Source organism: Procambarus clarkii, chromosome 13, assembly GCF_040958095.1.
Source record: "Procambarus clarkii isolate CNS0578487 chromosome 13, FALCON_Pclarkii_2.0, whole genome shotgun sequence".
Lineage (NCBI taxonomy): Eukaryota > Metazoa > Arthropoda > Malacostraca > Decapoda > Cambaridae > Procambarus > Procambarus clarkii.
The window spans coordinates 42441694-42461675 of NC_091162.1; the positions used below are offsets into that span (position 1 = coordinate 42441694).

Genomic DNA, 19982 nt, shown 5'->3' on the forward strand with positions numbered 1-19982 from the left:
ACCTTTTGAGAAGAAGTGGAAAACAAAATAAAGCAATGGAAAAACTGATCCCTAGAACTAGTGTCCTATGGATCTTAGTGAAACTGTATTTCTGATATAAATGGAGTCAAATTAACTTACACAAAATTGGGGGGTTACATGCTAAAAGATTAATACCTTCCTAGCATTATTCTGGTGCTGGTTCTTCACCAGAGTAAATAAGATATGAAAGTAAATAAGGTTGAATATATAATATTAATTGGAGGTAAATGCTCCTCAATATACTACTGAAATGTTGAACATTATCAGTAAATCAATGGGTTAGTATAATTGATCTCTTTTAGAAATCACTACTGTAACTATAGAGTTATTGCTACAGATAAAAAAGGGACAGCTTAGCTGTAAATCTAGTGAGGTGTAATCAGTTGCTACGCTCCACCGAAGACGTGTTGCATAGGGCAAATTGTTGCACGGAACAGTGGGAAGCCTAGCACCTCGGTTGACGTCGCCTTGGTACTGAAAGGCAATTACATTGTAGAAATCTTCTACATAATAAGTAACTACAAATAAATCCTAAATCATGAGGATAACTGTAGGAAATTTCAGCCGATATCTGTGCAATTTATATTCGAGCACTGTAAATTTCTTCTATAGAGAAATAATAAAATAATCTATTTAGATTGTAAAATTACTAAAAGACACGTACGGGATTGTATTGTTTGTTCTACGGCCTAACGACAACTAGACTAAATGTTAATTGTGGCCACATAATAACAAAAAGGTAAACCTAGCTGCCGAGCCGCGTGTCCGTTGATGTGGAGACTTGAGCAATTCTTCGTCCTCCAGCTGCTGTTTGAAAGGCGTTGACTTTGGAATTGCTCATATGCTAGTCTGGGACACGGCTATTGTGCCAAATAACGTGGCACCGCTCTACTGGTCGTGGGAGCGAAATAAATGGCATCAAAACGTAGCTCTGCTACACGCTGTCAATGGTGTCCGCGTCGTGCTTTCTCGTTCTCTCCTGTCTAATGACACTCTCCCGTCTTCCTCCTCTTCCTTATTGCGCATGCGCGGCTCTCGATAGATATCTCGAGCGTAAATGTATATGTATATATCGCAATTGACTAAGAAAGGAAGAGGTAATGACGAGTATTAATATCACATTAAATTCTTCTGTGATAAAATAGAATTTCTCGTAACATAAATTGGCTTATGAAAGTTGTGCAGCCAATCAAGAAAATTAAAGTAAAATCATTTACATCAAAGTAATTTCCTCTAGAATGTTTGATATCAACTAAATAAGGGAGCTCCAGTAAGTAGTAGTATACTACGAAATTAAACTTATTAGTAAGTAACTATTTTTAGTAAAGGAAATGATAAACTGGATTCTTGTTATAAATCCAACTAAATGTGGAGAGAATTCATGTTACTGTCTGTCGTTCCTTATGTCATCACTCTGACTAGGAAGAATCTGGCAATATGTCTAAATAAATCATGATAATGATCAAATCTACAAGTTAGTGATTTTAGTAACTACTTGTGGTTAATATAAAGGTTGCATAAAATACAAAGGTGTATAAAACTGTTGGTTATTTCCAACATAACTCCGGAGAGAGAAAACTCGGGTTGTAGTTCAGGTATTAGTACTAACGTACACCTGTTTCTCTATCCTGAAGTTATATTCATGGGTTAGTAGGTTAGTATGCACCTAACGAATGTCCTGAATCTGTGGTAGATGACTAAGTCAACATGGGGACGTAAATAAACATTTACAACATATTCATTTACATTTATTTCCAACATAACTCAGGGGAGAGAAAACTCGGGTCGTAGTTCAGGTATTAGTACTAATGTACACCTGTTTCTCTATCCTGAAGTTATATTCATGGGTTAGTAGGTTAGTATGCACCTAACGAATGTCCCGAATCTGTGGTAGATGACTAAGTCAACATGGGGACTTAAATAAACATTGAAAATTATTGATTAATTCCTTCGTAAGAGACAGAAGGATATTAACAAAAAATAAATTATGAATAATTGATTCATTTAAGATTAAGGAGACCTCATCAACACAGTGAGGATACTGTCCATGGTCACTATGACTCGTAACTAATTACTGGACATCAACTCATCACTGCATCAGCGTGATCACCTCAAGTTTAAATGATAAGTTATCTACTCCTGAATAGAATCAAAATATTGTTTAAGTTTCTGTTTGCAATTCTGAGCAGCGACTCTTGATGGTCTTGTGCTCGGTTGAGTAGAATCATTGTTCTCTGAAACTTGGGTTACAGGTGTATCTGTAGAACACTCGTGTTCTGCTAACTCTAAAGGTACTAATTTTTCTAGTGTTTTCAAGGTAGTAGTGCCTCGACACTGAACTTTAACAATTTGTAATACACCATGGCGGTCAGGATGGATGTCATCAATTTTACCTATAGGCCAATCTGACCTGGGTCCATCACTGTCTACTAGGACAAGATCACCTGGTTTAAGTTGAACTTTATTGTATGGGCTTGCAGCTCCATAATGATATTCTCTTAAAGCAGTTAAATATTCATGTGTCCAGACCTCATTCCATTTCTCTATTACTCTTGAAAGGTGTCTATAACTCTCCACCAAGTCACTTGCTTTGACACACGAAAGGTCAGCTGGATCCTCGTCTCCTAGAGATATTAGAGGGCTCAGAAGACCACCATGAATCAAATGAAAGGGGTTTAGGGGTTCTCTTTGGGAGAAATCTTCTGTTAAGTAGGTTAGAGGTTTGTTGTTGACTCGTGCTTCAATTTCCACGACAAGGGTCTGTAACTCGGTGAGGTTAATTTTCTGCCGGTGTAAGGTTTTTCTTAGGCATTTCTTAACAGGCATTTCTTAGGCATTTCTTATTTCACCATTCTTTCGTAAAATCCGCCGTGCCATGGTGCTCTTGGAGGAATAAATTTCCAATAGCATTGTCTCTGTTTGAGCACAGTGTACTTCTGGATGGTTCCATATTTCTTGTAAGCAAGCTTCTCCTGCCACGAAGTTAGACCCATTATCTGAGATCATTAATTTTGGGCAAGATCTTCGTGCAGCAAATCTGCGAAAGGCTTGCAGAAAGGCTTCTGCACTCATGTCTGAAGTGACTTCTAAATGTACTCCGCGTGTGGTAGCACACGTGAAAAGGCAAATGTAGGCTATCACTGGAATCTTGTCCGGTGTGCCTGTCAAAATTAGTGCTCCTGTATAGTCGACACCTGTGGTTTCAAAGGGACGAAGGTGGACGACTCGCTCCTTAGGTAGGGGCGGTGGACCTGGATAAGGACACACTCGAGCATCATATCTCTTGCAGATTACACAAGACTTTATTAAAGATTTGACAGTTTGGCGACCTTGGGGAAGCCAAAAACGTTGTCTGATTTCAGTAACAGTATCTAATACTCCACCATGTAATTTATTGTGCTCATGGTAATGTAAAACTATGAGTTTTAATGACGAGTAATGATGTGGTGACGTGGAAGAAGTATAGGATTCTTCGTATCTAAATTTATTTCTGCGTGAAGCAGACGTCCGCCGCATCTCAAAATGTTATAGTTGTCTGAGTCAAGCCAGATACTCAGAGACTTACTCAACCTTTCTGGGATATGTTCATATTCCTTCCCATAAGTCTCTTGTTGAGCTTGTTTGACCCAATATTTGATGGAACTAGGAAATCGATACTTGATCCCCACCTTGTTGATGAAATCAAATACCATTTCTGTAACTCTTAGTAATTTGCTTAAATTGGAATAACGATGAGAATTGATAGCTAAAATTCGAGGGGTGTTCTGGATCCACAACAGGGGTAGTGGATCCATTATTTCATTAATGTTCCCAGCTTTGATTTTAAGTAATTGAATTATGGATATAATGTCTGTTGGGCTGACTGGTAAAAGGAGTAGTGTTAGCTACCTGTGAGATATGTTGTAACATGTGTCTGGGTCTTTGAAATTTTTCTGCCAAGGTTTGCACAAATTCATGAAAAGAAGCTATTGAAATCACTTGCAATATCTAAGTCTGTTGCAAGTGTGTATCCATCTTTGGAGAGTTTTATCTGCTTGGTATGTGATTGCTGTTTAGACCCTAGGATGTTAGAGATGGGTGATGAGAGAGATGTAATGTTCATATTTCTTTTTGCTTCTTTAAATCTATTCTCATAAAAGGAAGCTTTGGCTCTTTGTATTATATTGGTAATCATTGATGAGTACCTCTTAACTTCTTGTTTTGTAACTAGGCAAATTCTATTTTAATCTTTTTTTCATATTCGTGTTTCTTGTTACAGTAATTGTTTTATTAACACTTTGGCGCACCGTACAGTATGCCACTTGTGGGCCAGGGGTTGTTTAATCTTTTGGCAGTTAGTTGCTTAGTGAGGAGAGGACTCAAGATGGCTCAAAATACTCTCACAAATTTATATCAATGTAGGGAGCCGAGCGGACAGCACGCTGGACTTGTGATCCTGGGTTCGATCCCAGGCGCCGGCGAGAAACAATGGGCACAGTTTCTTTCACCCTATGCCCCTGTTACCTAGCAGTAAAATAGGTACCTGGGTGTTAGTCAGCTGTCACGGGCTGCTTCCTGGGGGTGGAGGCCTGGTCGAGGACTGGGCCGCGGGGACACTAAAAAGCCCCGAAATCATCTCAAGATAACCTGAAGAAGATGTAATATTTTGGAATCTTATAAAACAAAAATTGTATGACTAAAAATTCTCCTTCTTTCCCAACAACAGGTCTTCCACACTGGGCTTGCTCGACTTTTGTGTTACTGTGAGGGTGCCATCATCGTTTACCCTTCAAGACTGACTCATGCTGGCATCTTACATTTGTGGACTTCCCTTCACAGTAAACAGTCCTTCTCCATATGGTGATTGTCCAGGGCAAGCAGGGTGTGACTGCCATCTTGGAGAAGCAGGTTCTTTTAATATGAAGAATCTTCTGTCTTCCCTACTTACGCCAGCTTGTGCCAGCCTTGCATTCTTGTTACTTCATGGCCCTTGGGGTCTTTTTTATTAATTTACCTATTAAAAAATTTATTAATACCCGTGTTTCAAAAGAGATCCTTAGCATTTTAAGCACCAATTGTATTGACTAATGTACGTCTTGTAACCTTTAAGACATAGATAGACAAGACATAGATAAATGAGTGAATAATAATGAGTAACTAGGTTAGGGCGAGGAACATAGTACAGTGTTTGACTTTGGAAGAATGCCTACTGTTTTAGAAACCTTATTGCTAATATCTTATATATAGCAACGGAAATTGAGTTTGTTGTCAATGTGAATACCTAGGAACCTCACATCTACTCTGTTGGCAATTTGAGTATTGTTAATTTTTAGATCAATTTGATTAGTACACTTAATTACCAATTTTTTTTTCGGTCTTGTAAATGTTAAGGGGCTGTGTTATATGCTATATTATAACAAGTACAGAGACCTAGAACATTGTTACAGGTTCGTGCCAAAACGCTCCGAGACTCTGGGCACCTGGGGTAAATGTGCACATAATTTCTTGAAGAAGGTGGGGGTGAGGAACTCATTGGGAATACTAAAGATTCACGAGCGGCCAGTTTCCTGTTCCAGCACCTCAGTTTCGCAGTTCAGAGGGAAATGCGTGTTTAAGAACAGAGTTTAAACAGCTTCGATTTTAAATCTGCATTTGGGTGAGGTGATATGTTACAACAGTTTTGGATGAGGTGAAAACACACTTTCAGCACAAGACAGAACACGAAGCAATGGGTATAATATTTTGTAAGTTAAAGGGAAGAATTGAAGTAACTGCAAAGGGCCTATTGGCCCATATTTCTTGATGCTTCTTTATTGGTGCGGAGCCTTGAAGTGTGTAGAATATAGTTGTACATTAATTGGCTGTTGATTACTGGTGTCGACTTCTTAATGTATAGTGCCTCGCAGATATCCAGCCGCCTGATATCGCTGTATCTATCGATGATTTCCGTAGCAGGCGGCTTGATATCGGAAAACCTAGAGGTCTATGCTAACCCCACCAGCTCCATAACTGGTATAGCCAGCCCTCCAGGCTGAAAACCATCATGAAGACCCCCATCCATTGCCACATTTCTAGTATCAGCCACTGATACAGATAATGGCTCCAAAGAGCCTCCACTTACGGGCTCACCATAGCCCGTGGTACTGGAACTTATCGTTCTGAGTAGCGAATCTTAAACAACAACAACAACAGCCTCTAACCACTGGTTCCAACGAATTTGCAACAAGACAAATCCTAAAGGGTTTTTCCAGTTATACCAGACAAAGATTTGGGAGAGGATAGGTCCATTAAAAACTGAGACAGGTCAAATAACAGATAATGATGAAGAGATGAGTTGTATTTTTATTAAATATTTTATATCTGTATTTACTAAAGAGGAACTTAACAATATGCCTTCAGCCGAACAAGTCTATGTGGGTGGGGACGAGGACAGGTTGACTAGTTTAGCAGTTACCAGGGAGGATGTAATTAAACAAATAGTTAAACTCAAACCAAACAAATCCCCAGGGCCGGATGAAGTGTTTGCCAGGGTGCTTAAAGAGTGCAAAGAGGAGCTTTCCGAGCCACTGTCTACCATATTTAATAAATCAATAGAGAAAGCAGAGTGCCAGAGTTATGGAAAGTTGCTAATATGATACCAATTTTTAAGAAAGGAGATAGATCACTTGCGTCAAACCATCGACCAATTAGCCTAACGTCTTTTGTGGGAAAGTTACTTGAATTGATAATTGCAAATAAAATTCGTCTTCATCTTGAAAAACACAAATTAATAAATGAGTCGCAACATGGTTTTACAAATGGGCGTTCATGTTTAACAAATTTGCTATAAGAACATAAGAAGAACATAAGAACAAAGGTAACTGCAGAAGGCCTATTGGCCCATACGAGGCAGCTCCTATTCTATAACCACCCAATCCCACTCATATACTTGTCCAACCCGTGCTTGAAACAATCGAGGGACCCCACCTCCACAATGTTACGCGGCAATTGGTTCCACAAATCAACAACCCTGTTACTGAACCAGTATTTACCCAAGTCTTTCCTAAATCTAAACTTATCCAATTTATATCCATTGTTTCGTGTTCTGTCCTGTGTTGATACTTTTAATACCCTATTAATATCCCCCCGGTTATGTCCATTCATCCACTTGTAAACCTCTATCATGTCACCCCTAACTCTTCGCCTTTCCAGTGAATGCGACTTAAGCTTTGTTAATCTTTCTTCATATGAAAGATTTCTAATTTGGGGAATTAACTTAGTCATCCTACGCTGGACACGTTCAAGTGAATTTATATCCATTCTATAATATGGCGACCAAAACTGAACTGCATAATCTAAATGGGGCCTAACTAGAGCAAGATATAGCTTGAGAACCACACCAGGTGTCTTGTTACTAACGCTGCGATTAATAAATCCAAGTGTCCGATTTGCCTTATTACGAACATTTATGCATTGATCCTTTTGTTTTAAATTCTTACTAATCATAACTCCCAGATCCCTTTCGCAATCCGACTTCGCAATCACAACACCATCTAGCTCGTATCTTGTAACTCTATCATCATTACCTAACCTCAGAACTTTACATTTATCAGCATTAAACTGCATCTGCCAATCCTTTGACCATTTCAAAACCCTATCTAGATCAACTTGAAGTGATAGTGAGTCCTCCTCCGAATTAATTTCCCTACCGATTTTCGTATCATCGGCAAATTTGCAAATGTTGCTACTCAAACCTGAATCTAAATCATTTATATATATTATAAACAACAGAGGTCCCAGGACAGAGCCTTGAGGCACTCCACTTACAACATTTTCCCACTCTGACTTGATTCCATTTATACTAACTCTCTGTTTCCTTTGGTATAGCCATGCCCTAATCCAGCTTAATATAGCACCCCCAATACCATGAGACTCTATTTTTTTAATCAGTCTTTCATGTGGCACTGTATCAAAAGCTTTGCTAAAGTCAAGGTATACAACATCGCAATCCTTACCACTATCAACTGCCTCAACAATGCTAGAATAAAAAGATAACAAATTTGTTAAACATGAACGGCCATTTATAAAACCATGTTGCGACTCAATTATTAATTTATGTTTTTCAAGATGAAGACGAATTTTATTTGCTATTATAGATTCGAGTAACTTTCCCACAATAGACGTTAGGCTAATTGGTCGATAGTTAGACGCAAGTGATCTATCTCCTTTCTTAAAAACTGGTATCACATTAGCAACTTTCCAAAACTCTGGCACTCTGCCTGACTCTATTGATTTATTAAATATGGTTGACAGTGGGTCACAAAGCTCCTCTTTGCATTCTTTAAGCACCCTAGCAAACACTTCATCCGGCCCTGGGGATTTGTTTGGTTTGAGTTTTACTATTTGTTTAAGAACATCCTCCCTGGTAACTGCTAAACTCGTCAACCTGTCCTCGTCCCCACCCACATAGACTTGTTCGGCTGAAGGCATATTGTTAAGTTCCTCTTTAGTAAATACAGATACAAAATATTTATTAAAAATACTACTCATCTCTTCATCACTATCTGTTATTTGACCTGTCTCAGTTTTTAATGGACCTATCCTTTCCCTAGTCTTAGTACGATATAACTGAAAAAACCCTTTAGGATTTGTCTTTGCTTGCCCTGCTATGCGAACTTCATAGTTTCTTTTTGCTTTCCTTATCTCTTTTTTAACATTTCTAACCAGTTGTACGAATTCCTGTTCTAAAGTGACCTCCCCATTTTTAATCCTTTTGTACCAAGCTCTCTTTTTACCTATAAGGTTCTTCAAATTCTTTGTTATCCACTTAAAGTGGTGTTAATTCTAGTGTTATCCACTATCTTTTTATTGCAGCATAGTTGAGGCAGTTGATAGTGATAAGGATTCTCATGTTGTTTACCTTGACTTTAGCAAAGCTTTTGATACAGTGCCACACGAAAGACTGATTAAAAAAAATAGAGGCTCGTGGTATTGGAGGTGCTTTATTAAGTTGGATTGGGGCATGGCTATTCCAAAGGAAACAGAAAGTTAGTATAAATGGGGTTAAGTCAGAGTGGGAAAATGTTGTAAGTGGAGTGCCTGAGGGCTCTGTCCTGGGACCTCTGTTGTTTATAATATATATATCAATGATTTAGATTCAGGTTTGAGTATCAACATTTGCAAGTTTGCCGATGATACAAAAATTGGCAGAGAAATTAACACAGAAGACTCACTACAAAAGAACATAAGGACAAAGGTAACTGCAGAAGGCGTATTGGCCCATACGAGGCAACTCCTATTCTATAACCACCCAATCCCACTCATATACTTGTCCAACCCGCGCTTGAAACAATCGAGGGACACCGCCTCCACCACGTTACGCGGCAATTGGTTCCACAAATCAACAACCCTGTTACTGAACCAGTATTTACCCAAGTCTTTCCTAAATCTAAACTTATCCAATTTATACCCATTTTTCGTGTTCTGTCTTGTGTTGATATTTTTAATACCCTATTAATATCCCCTCTGTTATGTCCATTCATCCACTTGTAAACCTCTATCATGTCACCCCTAACTATTCGCCTCTCCAGTGAATGCAACTTAAGCTTTGTTAATCTTTCTTTATATGAAAGATTTCTAATTTGGGGAATTAACTTAGTCAACCTACGTTGGACACGTTCAAGTGAATTTATATCCATTCTATAATACGGCGACCAAAACTGAACTGCATAATCTAAATGGGGCCTAACCAGAGCAAGATATAGCTTAAGAACCACACCAGGTGTCTTGTTACTAACACATAGATTATTAAATCCCAGTGTCCTATTCGCCTTATTACGAACATTCATGCATTGATCCTTTTGTTTTAAATTCTTACTAATCATAACTCCCAGATCCCTTTCACAATCCGACTTCGCAATCTCAACACCATCTAGCTCGTATCTTGTAACTCTATCATCATTACCTAGCCTCAGAACTTTACATTTATCAGCATTAAACTGCATTTGCCAATCATTTGACCATTTCAAAACCCTATCTAGATCAACTTGAAGTGATAGTGAGTCCTCCCCCGAATTAATTTCCCTACCGATTTTCGTATCATCGGCAAATTTGCAAATGTTGCTACTCAAACTTGAATCTAAATCATTTATATATATTATAAACGACAGAGGTCCCAGGACAGAGCCCTGACGTACTCCGCTAACAACATTATCCCACTCTGACTTAACCCCATTTATACTAACTCTCTGTTTCCTTTGGAATAGCCATGCCCTAATCCAAGTTAATATAGCACCCCCAATACCATGAGCTTCTATTCTTTTAATTACATAAGAACATAAGAACAAAGGCAACTGCAGAAGGCCTATTGGCCCATACGAGGCAGCTCCTATTTATAACCACCCAATCCCACTCATATAGTTGTCCAACGCGCGCTTGAAACAATCGAGGGACCCCACCTCCAGCACCTTACGCGGTAATTGGTTCCACAAATCAACAACCCTGTTACTGAACCAGTATTTACCCAAGTCTTTCCTAAATCTAAACTTATCCAATTTATACCCATTGTTTCGTGTTCTGTCTTGTGTTGATACTTTTAATACCCTATTAATATCCCCTTTGTTATGTCCATTCACCCACTTGTAAACTTCTATTATGTCACCCCTAACTCTTCGCCTTTCCAGTGAATGCAACTTAAGTTTTGTTAATCTTTCTTCATATGAAAGATTTCTAATTTGGGGAATTAACTTGAACGTGTCATCCTACGCTGGACACGTTCAAGTGAATTTATATCCATTCTATAATATGGCGACCAAAACTGAACTTCATAATCTAAATGGGGCCTAACTAGAGCAAGATATAGCTTGAGAACCACACGAGGTGTCTTGTTACTAACGCTGCGATTAATAAATCCAAGTGTCCGATTTGCCTTATTACGAACATTTATGCACTGATCCTTTTGTTTTAAATTCTTACTAATCATAACTCCCAGATCCCTTTCGCAATCCGACTTCGCAATCTCAACACCATCTAGCTCGTATCTTGTAACCCTATCATCATTACCTAACCTCAGAACTTTACATTTATCAGCATTAAACTGCATCTGCCAATCCTTTGACCATTTCAAAACCCTATCTAGATCAACTTGAAGTGATAGTGAGTCCTCCTCCGAATTAATTTCCTTACCGATTTTCGTATCATCGGCAAATTTGCAAATGATACTACTCAAACCTGAATCTAAATCATTTATATATATTATAAACAACAGAGGTCCCAGGACAGAGCCTTGAGGCACTCCATTTACAACATTTTCCCACTCTGACTTGACTCCATTTATACTAACTCTCTGTTTCCTTTGGTATAGCCATGCCCTAATCCAGCTTAATATAGCACCCCCAATACCATGAGACTCTATCTTTTTAATCAGTCTTTCATGTGGTACTGTATCAAAAGCTTTGCTAAATTCAAGGTACACAACATCACAATCCTTACCACTATCAACTGCCTAAACTATGCTAGAATAAAAAGATAACAAATTTGTTAAACATGAACGGCCATTTATAAAACCATGTTGCGACTCATTTATTAATTTATGTTTTTCAAGATGAAGACGAATTTTATTTGCTATTATAGATTCGAGTAACTTACCCACAATAGACGTTAGGCTAATTGGTCGATAGTTAGACGCAAGTGATCTATCTCCTTTCTTAAAAACTGGTATCACATTAGCAACTTTCCAAAACTCTGGGACTCTGCCTGACTCTATTGATTTATTAAATATGGTTGACAGTGGGTCACAAAGCTCCTCTTTGCATTCTTTAAGCACCCTGGCAAACACTTCATCCGGCCCTGGGGATTTGTTTGGTTTGAGTTTTACTATTTGTTTAAGAACATCCTCCCTGGTAACTGCTAAACTCGTCAACCTGTCCTCGTCCCCACCCACATAGAATTGTTCGGCCGAAGGCATATTGTTAAGTTCCTCTTTAGTAAATACAGATACAAAATATTTATTAAAAATACTACTCATCTCTTCATCACTATCTGTTATTTGACCTGTCTCAGCTTTTAATGGACCTATTCTTTCCCTAGTCTTAGTACAATATAACTGAAAAAAACCTTTAGGATTTGTCTTTGCTTGCTCTGCTATGCAAACTTCATAGTTTCTGTTTGCTTTCCTTATCTCTTTTTTAACATTTCTAACCAGTTGTACGAATTCCTGTTCTAAAGTGACCTCCCCATTTTTAATCCTTTTGTACCAAGCTCTCTTTTTACCTATAAGGTTCTTCAAATTCTTTGTTATCCACTTTGGGTCATTAGTAGTCGATCTATTCAATTTGTATGGTATACTACGTTCCTGTGCTCTGTTTAGAATATTCTTAAATAATTTATATATTGAATCCACACCGAAATCCCCATTCACGTCACCTATCGCTGGGTTCATGTCTCGCTCCAAGACCGGCCCACACCCCATACCCAAGACTTTCCAATCTATTTGACCCAAAAAATTTCTTAGGCTATTAAAATCAGCTTTTCGAAAATCTGGCACTTTAACAGAATTTTTTCCTACAGGTCTATTCCATTCTATGCTAAATCTGATTTCTTTGTGATCACAGTTCCCTAGCTCACTCCCTATTACAATGTCCTTAATTTGTTTCCCTGTTAGTTAACACTAAATCTAAAATATTATTTTCCCGTGTTGGTTGCTTAATGTGTTGCGTAAGAAAGCAATCATCAATTAATTCTAGAAAATCTTCTGCTTCACTATTCCCTGTTTTGTTCAACCAGTTTATTCCACTAAAATTAAAGTCACCCATGACGTAAATGCTATTAGATCTAGATGCCCTAGATATTTCATCCCATAGATGCTTTGCTTCCATTCTGTCTAAATTTGGTGGCCTATATATAACTCCTATTATAATATTATTTGCTTTTTCGTTTAATTCTATCCAAATAGTTTCTGTGTGTGGCTCAGTTTTGATTCCCTCTTTGAGACTACATTTCAAATTGTCCCTAACATATATGGCTACTCCACCTCCTCGTCTAATATATCTATCTGTGTGAAATAGTTTAAATCCATTTATTTGATATTCAGCTAATAGTTCTCTATTTTCTACATTCATCCACGTTTCGGTAAGTGCAATAATATCTGTTTTTTCTGTGCAGACAAGAGCATTTAATTCGTTAATTTTATTTCTTAGACTTCTACTGTTAGTGTAATATACCCTAAGTGAATTGTTATTTTGAGGCCCTTCAATTTCCCTGATCATTTTGCCAATTCCTTTCTCCCACAAACACATACTTTTATTACCTCCTTCCTCCAAATCAATTCCCATACCTTTATCTACTAACAGTTTAAACCCAAACAAACACCTCTAACCACTTCTTCCAACGAGTTCGCAACAGCAACAACCCCAGCCCTCGAAAGATGCACCCCATCACGAGCATACATTTCATTTCTTCCATAGAAGTGTTCCCAGTTGTCTATGAAAGATATTGCATTTGATTTGCAATATCTTTCCAGCCGGCAATTGACACCAAGTGCCCTCGACATCCATTCATTTCCCACTCCGGAAAACTAAAGTCTTTGGGTTCCGGGGAAAGTATGGTTGCAAAGCTGAAACTTAAAGGAATTGACGGAAGGGAACCACCAGGAGTGGAGCCTGCGGCTTAATTTGACTCAACACGGGGAACCTCACCAGGCCCCAGACACCGGAATAAAATACAACACTGTCACTTCAAGTTGATCTAAACAGGGTTTTGAAATGGTCAAAGGATTGGCAGATGCAGTTTAATGCTGATAAATGTAAAGTTTTGCGGCAAGGTAATGATAAGTGACGTAAATGGGGATTTCGACGTGGATATAATATATAAATTATTTAAGAATATTCTAAACAAAGCACAGGAACGTAGTATACCATACAAATTGAATAGATCGAATACTAATAACCCAAAGTGGATAACAAAGAATTTGAAGAACCTTATAGGTAAAATGAGAGCTTGGTACAAAAGGATTAAAAATGGGGAGGTCACTTTAGAACAGGAATTCGTACAACTGGTTAGAAATGGTAAAAAAGAGATAAGAAAAGCAAAAAGAAACTATGAAGTTCGCATCGCAAGGCAAGCAAAGACAAATCCTAAAGGGTTTTTTCAGTTATATCGTACTAAGACTAGGGAAAGAATAGGTCCATTAAAAACTGAGACAGGTCAAATAACAGATAGTGATGAAGAGATGAGTAGTATTTTTAATAAATATTTTGTATCTGTATTTACTAAAGAGGAACTTAACAATATGCCTTCAGCTGAACAAGTCTATGTGGGTGGGGACGAGGACAGGTTGACGAGTTTAGCAGTTACCAGGGAGGATGTTCTTAAACAAATAGTAAAACTCAAACCAAACAAATCCCCAGGGCCGGATGAAGTATTTGCCAGGGTGCTTAAAGAATGCAAAGAGGAGCTTTGTGATCCACTGTCAACCATATTTAATAAATCAATAGAGTCAGGCAGAGTGCCAGAGTTTTGGAAAGTTGCTAATGTGATACCAGTTTTTAAGAAAGGAGATAAATCACTTGCGTCTTACTATCGACCAATTAGCCTAACGTCTATTGTGGGAAAGTTACTCGAATCTGTAATAGCAAATAAAATTCGTCTTCATCTTGAAAAACATAAATTAATAATTGAGTCGCAACACTGTTTTATAAATGGCCGTTCATGTTTAACAAATTTGTTATCTTTTTATTCTAGCATTGTTGAGGCAGTTGATAGTGGTAAGGATTGCGATGTTGTGTACCTTGACTTTAGCAAAGCTTTTGATACAGTGCCACATGAAGGACTGATTAAAAAGATAGAGTCTCATGGTATTGGGGGTGCCATATTAAGCTGGATTAGGGCATGGCTATACCAAAGGATTGATTGATTGATAAAGATTAAGCCACCCAAGAGGTGGCACGGGCATGAATAGCCCGTAAGTGGTACAATTTTTTTTTCCCAGTGTTCTGAGGTTGCATTTAACCATCAAGCTGTTATCGTGGGGGAGGATACTGCTTCACAGTCTTTATGAGGGTGTCCAGCTGCTGGACACCTTTGTTGACCAGGAGAGTGGCTGTGTTGATGGCTTCAGGGTGGCCACTGCATAAGAACATAAGAACATAAGAACAAAGGTAACTGCAGAAGGCCTATTGGCCCATACGAGGCAGCTCCTATTCTATAACCACCCAATCCCACTCATATACTTGTCCAACCCGTGCTTGAAACAATCGAGGGACCCCACCTCCACAATGTTACGCGGCAATTGGTTCCACAAATCAACAACCCTGTTACTGAACCAGTATTTACCCAAGTCTTTCCTAAATCTAAACTTATCCAATTTATATCCATTGTTTCGTGTTCTGTCCTGTGTTGATACTTTTAATACCCTATTAATATCCCCCCGGTTATGTCCATTCATCCACTTGTAAACCTCTATCATGTCACCCCTAACTCTTCGCCTTTCCAGTGAATGCAACTTAAGCTTTGTTAATCTTTCTTCATATGAAAGATTTCTAATTTGGGGAATTAACTTAGTCATCCTACGCTGGACACGTTCAAGTGAATTTATATCCATTCTATAATATGGCGACCAAAACTGAACTGCATAATCTAAATGGGGCCTAACTAGAGCAAGATATAGCTTGAGAACCACACCAGGTGTCTTGTTACTAACGCTGCGATTAATAAATCCAAGTGTCCGATTTGCCTTATTACGAACATTTATGCATTGATCCTTTTGTTTTAAATTCTTACTAATCATAACTCCCAGATCCCTTTCGCAATCCGACTTCGCAATCACAACACCATCTAGCTCGTATCTTGTAACTCTATCATCATTACCTAACCTCAGAACTTTACATTTATCAGCATTAAACTGCATCTGCCAATCCTTTGACCATTTCAAAACCCTATCTAGATCAACTTGAAGTGATAGTGAGTCCTCCTCCGAATTAATTTCCCTACCGATTTTCGTATCATCGGCAAATTTGCAAATGTTGCTACTCAAACCTGAATCTAAATCATTTATATATATTATAAACAACAGAGGTCCCAGGACAGAGCCTTGAGGCACTCCACTTACAACATTTTCCCACTCTGACTTGATTCCATTTATACTAACTCTCTGTTTCCTTTGGTATAGCCATGCCCTAATCCAGCTTAATATAGCACCCCCAATACCATGAGACTCTATTTTTTTAATCAGTCTTTCATGTGGCACTGTATCAAAAGCTTTGCTAAAGTCAAGGTATACAACATCGCAATCCTTACCACTATCAACTGCCTCAACAATGCTAGAATAAAAAGATAACAAATTTGTTAAACATGAACGGCCATTTATAAAACCATGTTGCGACTCAATTATTAATTTATGTTTTTCAAGATGAAGACGAATTTTATTTGCTATTATAGATTCGAGTAACTTTCCCACAATAGACGTTAGGCTAATTGGTCGATAGTTAGACGCAAGTGATCTATCTCCTTTCTTAAAAACTGGTATCACATTAGCAACTTTCCAAAACTCTGGCACTCTGCCTGACTCTATTGATTTATTAAATATGGTTGACAGTGGGTCACAAAGCTCCTCTTTGCATTCTTTAAGCACCCTAGCAAACACTTCATCCGGCCCTGGGGATTTGTTTGGTTTGAGTTTTACTATTTGTTTAAGAACATCCTCCCTGGTAACTGCTAAACTCGTCAACCTGTCCTCGTCCCCACCCACATAGACTTGTTCGGCTGAAGGCATATTGTTAAGTTCCTCTTTAGTAAATACAGATACAAAATATTTATTAAAAATACTACTCATCTCTTCATCACTATCTGTTATTTGACCTGTCTCAGTTTTTAATGGACCTATCCTTTCCCTAGTCTTAGTACGATATAACTGAAAAAACCCTTTAGGATTTGTCTTTGCTTGCCCTGCTATGCGAACTTCATAGTTTCTTTTTGCTTTCCTTATCTCTTTTTTAACATTTCTAACCAGTTGTACGAATTCCTGTTCTAAAGTGACCTCCCCATTTTTAATCCTTTTGTACCAAGCTCTCTTTTTACCTATAAGGTTCTTCAAATTCTTTGTTATCCACTTTGGGTCATTAGTATACGATCTATTCAATTTGTATGGTATACTACGTTCCTGTGCTTTGTTTAGAATATTCTTAAATAAGTTATATATTGAATCCACATCGAAATCCCCATTTAAGTCACCTATCGCTGGGTTCATGTCTCGCTCCAAGACCGGCCCACACCCCATACCCAAGCCTTTCCAATCAATTTGACCCAAAAAATTTCTTAGGCTATTAAAATCAGCTTTTCGAAAATCTGGCACTTTAACAGAATTTTCTCCTACTGGTCTATTCCATTCTATGCTAAATCTGATTTCTTTGTGATCACTGCTCCCTAGCTCACTCCCTATTTCGATGTCATTAATTTGCGTTTCCCTGTTAGTTAACACTAAATCTAAAATATTATTTTCCCGTGTTGGTTCCTTAATGTGTTGCGTAAGAAAGCAATCGTCAATTAATTCTAGAAAATCTTCTGCTTCACTATTCCCTGTTTTGTTCAACCAGTTTATTCCGCTAAAATTAAAGTCACCCATGACATAAATACTGTTAGATCTAGATGCTCTAGATATTTCATCCCATAGATGCTTTGCTTCCATTCTGTCTAAATTTGGTGGCCTATATATTACTCCTATTATAATATTATTAGCTTTTTCGTTTAATTCAATCCAAATAGTTTCTGTGTGTGGCTCTGTTTTGATTCCCTCTTTGAGACTACATTTCAAATTGTCCCTAACATATATGGCTACTCCACCTCCTCGTCTAATATATCTATCTGTGTGAAATAGTTTAAATCCATATATTTGATATTCAGCTAATAGTTCTCTATTTTCTACATTCATCCACGTTTCGGTAAGTGCAATAATATCTATTTTTTCTGTGCAGACAAGAGCATTTAATTCGTTAATTTTATTTCTTAGACTTCTACTGTTAGTGTAATATACCCTAAGTGAATTGTTATTTTGCGGACCTTCTCTTTCCCTGATCGTTTTGCCAATTCCTTTCTCCCACAAACACATACTTTTATTACCTCCTTCCTCCAAATCAATTCCCATACCTCTATCTACTAACAGTTTAAACCCAAACAAACACCTCTAAACACTTCTTCTAGCGAGTTCGCAACAGCAACAACCCCAGCTCTCGATAGATGCACCCCATCACGAGCATACATTTCATTTCTTCCATAGAAGTGTTCCCAGTTGTCTATGAAAGATATTGCATTTGATTTGCAATATCCTTCCAGCCGGCAATTGACACCAAGTGCCCTCGATATCCATTCATTTCCCACTCCCTTTCTTGGAAGAATGCCACATATGATCGGGATTCCTCCCTTGCTCCTAACTAACTCTATGGCTGTTTTATACCTCTGAATCAGTTCCTCACTCCTGACTCGACCAACATCATTTCCTCCCACGCTAATGCAAATAATGGGATTGTTCCCATTACCAGCCATAATATCATTCATGTTGTTTATAATATCACCAATGCCAGCTCCGGGATAGCAAACCCTTAACCTGTTCCCCCTATCTCTAGCACAAAACGTTCTATCCAAATACCTTATCTGGGAATCTCCCACAACTAATGTTTGCTTAGGTACTTCCTTTACTTTCTGAGGGGCCTGCGCTTCCTTTCTCTTCGTTGCTTTCCCTTTTGCGCGATCCACAGTCTCTCCACAGCACTCGTCCTCCAAAACGTCAAATGAATTTGAAGTTGCTATGGCGTTTGAAGGCGGCTTTATCAAAGTCTTCTTAAGGCTCCTGTCTTTCGCAACTCTCCAAGACGAGGTCCCTTTACTGCTGGTCTCCTCCTTCGTTACTTCTCGTTGTTTTTTAAGCTGACGCACCTCCTCCCGCAGAGAGTCCAACTCTGTCCTCAGGGCTCCCACTAGAGTCACCAGGTCCTTCACTACAACTTCCATATTGCTATGATAACATCCTCCCTGGTAACTGCTAAACTCGTCAACCTGTCCTCGTCCCCACCCACATAGACTTGTTCGGCTGAAGGCATATTGTTAAGTTCCTCTTTAGTAAATACAGATACAAAATATTTATTAAAAATACTACTCATCTCTTCATCACTATCTGTTATTTGACCTGTCTCAGTTTTTAATGGACCTATCCTTTCCCTAGTCTTAGTACGATATAACTGAAAAAACCCTTTAGGATTTGTCTTTGCTTGCCCTGCTATGCGAACTTCATAGTTTCTTTTTGCTTTCCTTATCTCTTTTTTAACATTTCTAACCAGTTGTACGAATTCCTGTTCTAAAGTGACCTCCCCATTTTTAATCCTTTTGTACCAAGCTCTCTTTTTACCTATAAGGTTCTTCAAATTCTTTGTTATCCACTTTGGGTCATTAGTATACGATCTATTCAATTTGTATGGTATACTACGTTCCTGTGCTTTGTTTAGAATATTCTTAAATAAGTTATATATTGAATCCACATCGAAATCCCCATTTAAGTCACCTATCGCTGGGTTCATGTCTCGCTCCAAGACCGGCCCACACCCCATACCCAAGCCTTTCCAATCAATTTGACCCAAAAAATTTCTTAGGCTATTAAAATCAGCTTTTCGAAAATCTGGCACTTTAACAGAATTTTCTCCTACTGGTCTATTCCATTCTATGCTAAATCTGATTTCTTTGTGATCACTGCTCCCTAGCTCACTCCCTATTTCGATGTCATTAATTTGCGTTTCCCTGTTAGTTAACACTAAATCTAAAATATTATTTTCCCGTGTTGGTTCCTTAATGTGTTGCGTAAGAAAGCAATCGTCAATTAATTCTAGAAAATCTTCTGCTTCACTATTCCCTGTTTTGTTCAACCAGTTTATTCCGCTAAAATTAAAGTCACCCATGACATAAATACTGTTAGATCTAGATGCTCTAGATATTTCATCCCATAGATGCTTTGCTTCCATTCT

The 19982-nt window shown here is 38.2% G+C and overlaps 2 protein-coding genes across 2 annotated transcripts in view; both read right to left on the reverse strand.

Annotated features, from left to right (window-relative positions):
• Window positions 1-2154: 2154 nt before the first annotated feature.
• On the reverse strand, window positions 2155-2847 carry LOC138364476 (uncharacterized). The gene has a single exon (XM_069324119.1). It carries the CDS (start codon window positions 2845-2847, stop codon window positions 2155-2157), a length of 693 nt encoding a protein of 230 aa, XP_069180220.1.
• Window positions 2848-3973: 1126 nt separating this feature from the next.
• Window positions 3974-19982, reverse strand: part of LOC138364477 (uncharacterized) — a 132577-nt gene continuing 116568 nt past the window's right edge. The window contains exon 2 of the mRNA XM_069324120.1: window positions 3974-4051. Coding sequence (XP_069180221.1) covers window positions 3974-4051 — 78 coding nt within the window. The remainder of the gene's footprint in view (window positions 4052-19982) is intronic.

Excerpts from the sequence above, each read along its gene's own strand:
- LOC138364476 (XM_069324119.1), bottom strand. The coding sequence starts at position 2,847 with ATGCCTGTTAAGAAATGCCTAAGAAAAACCTTACACCGGCAGAAAATT.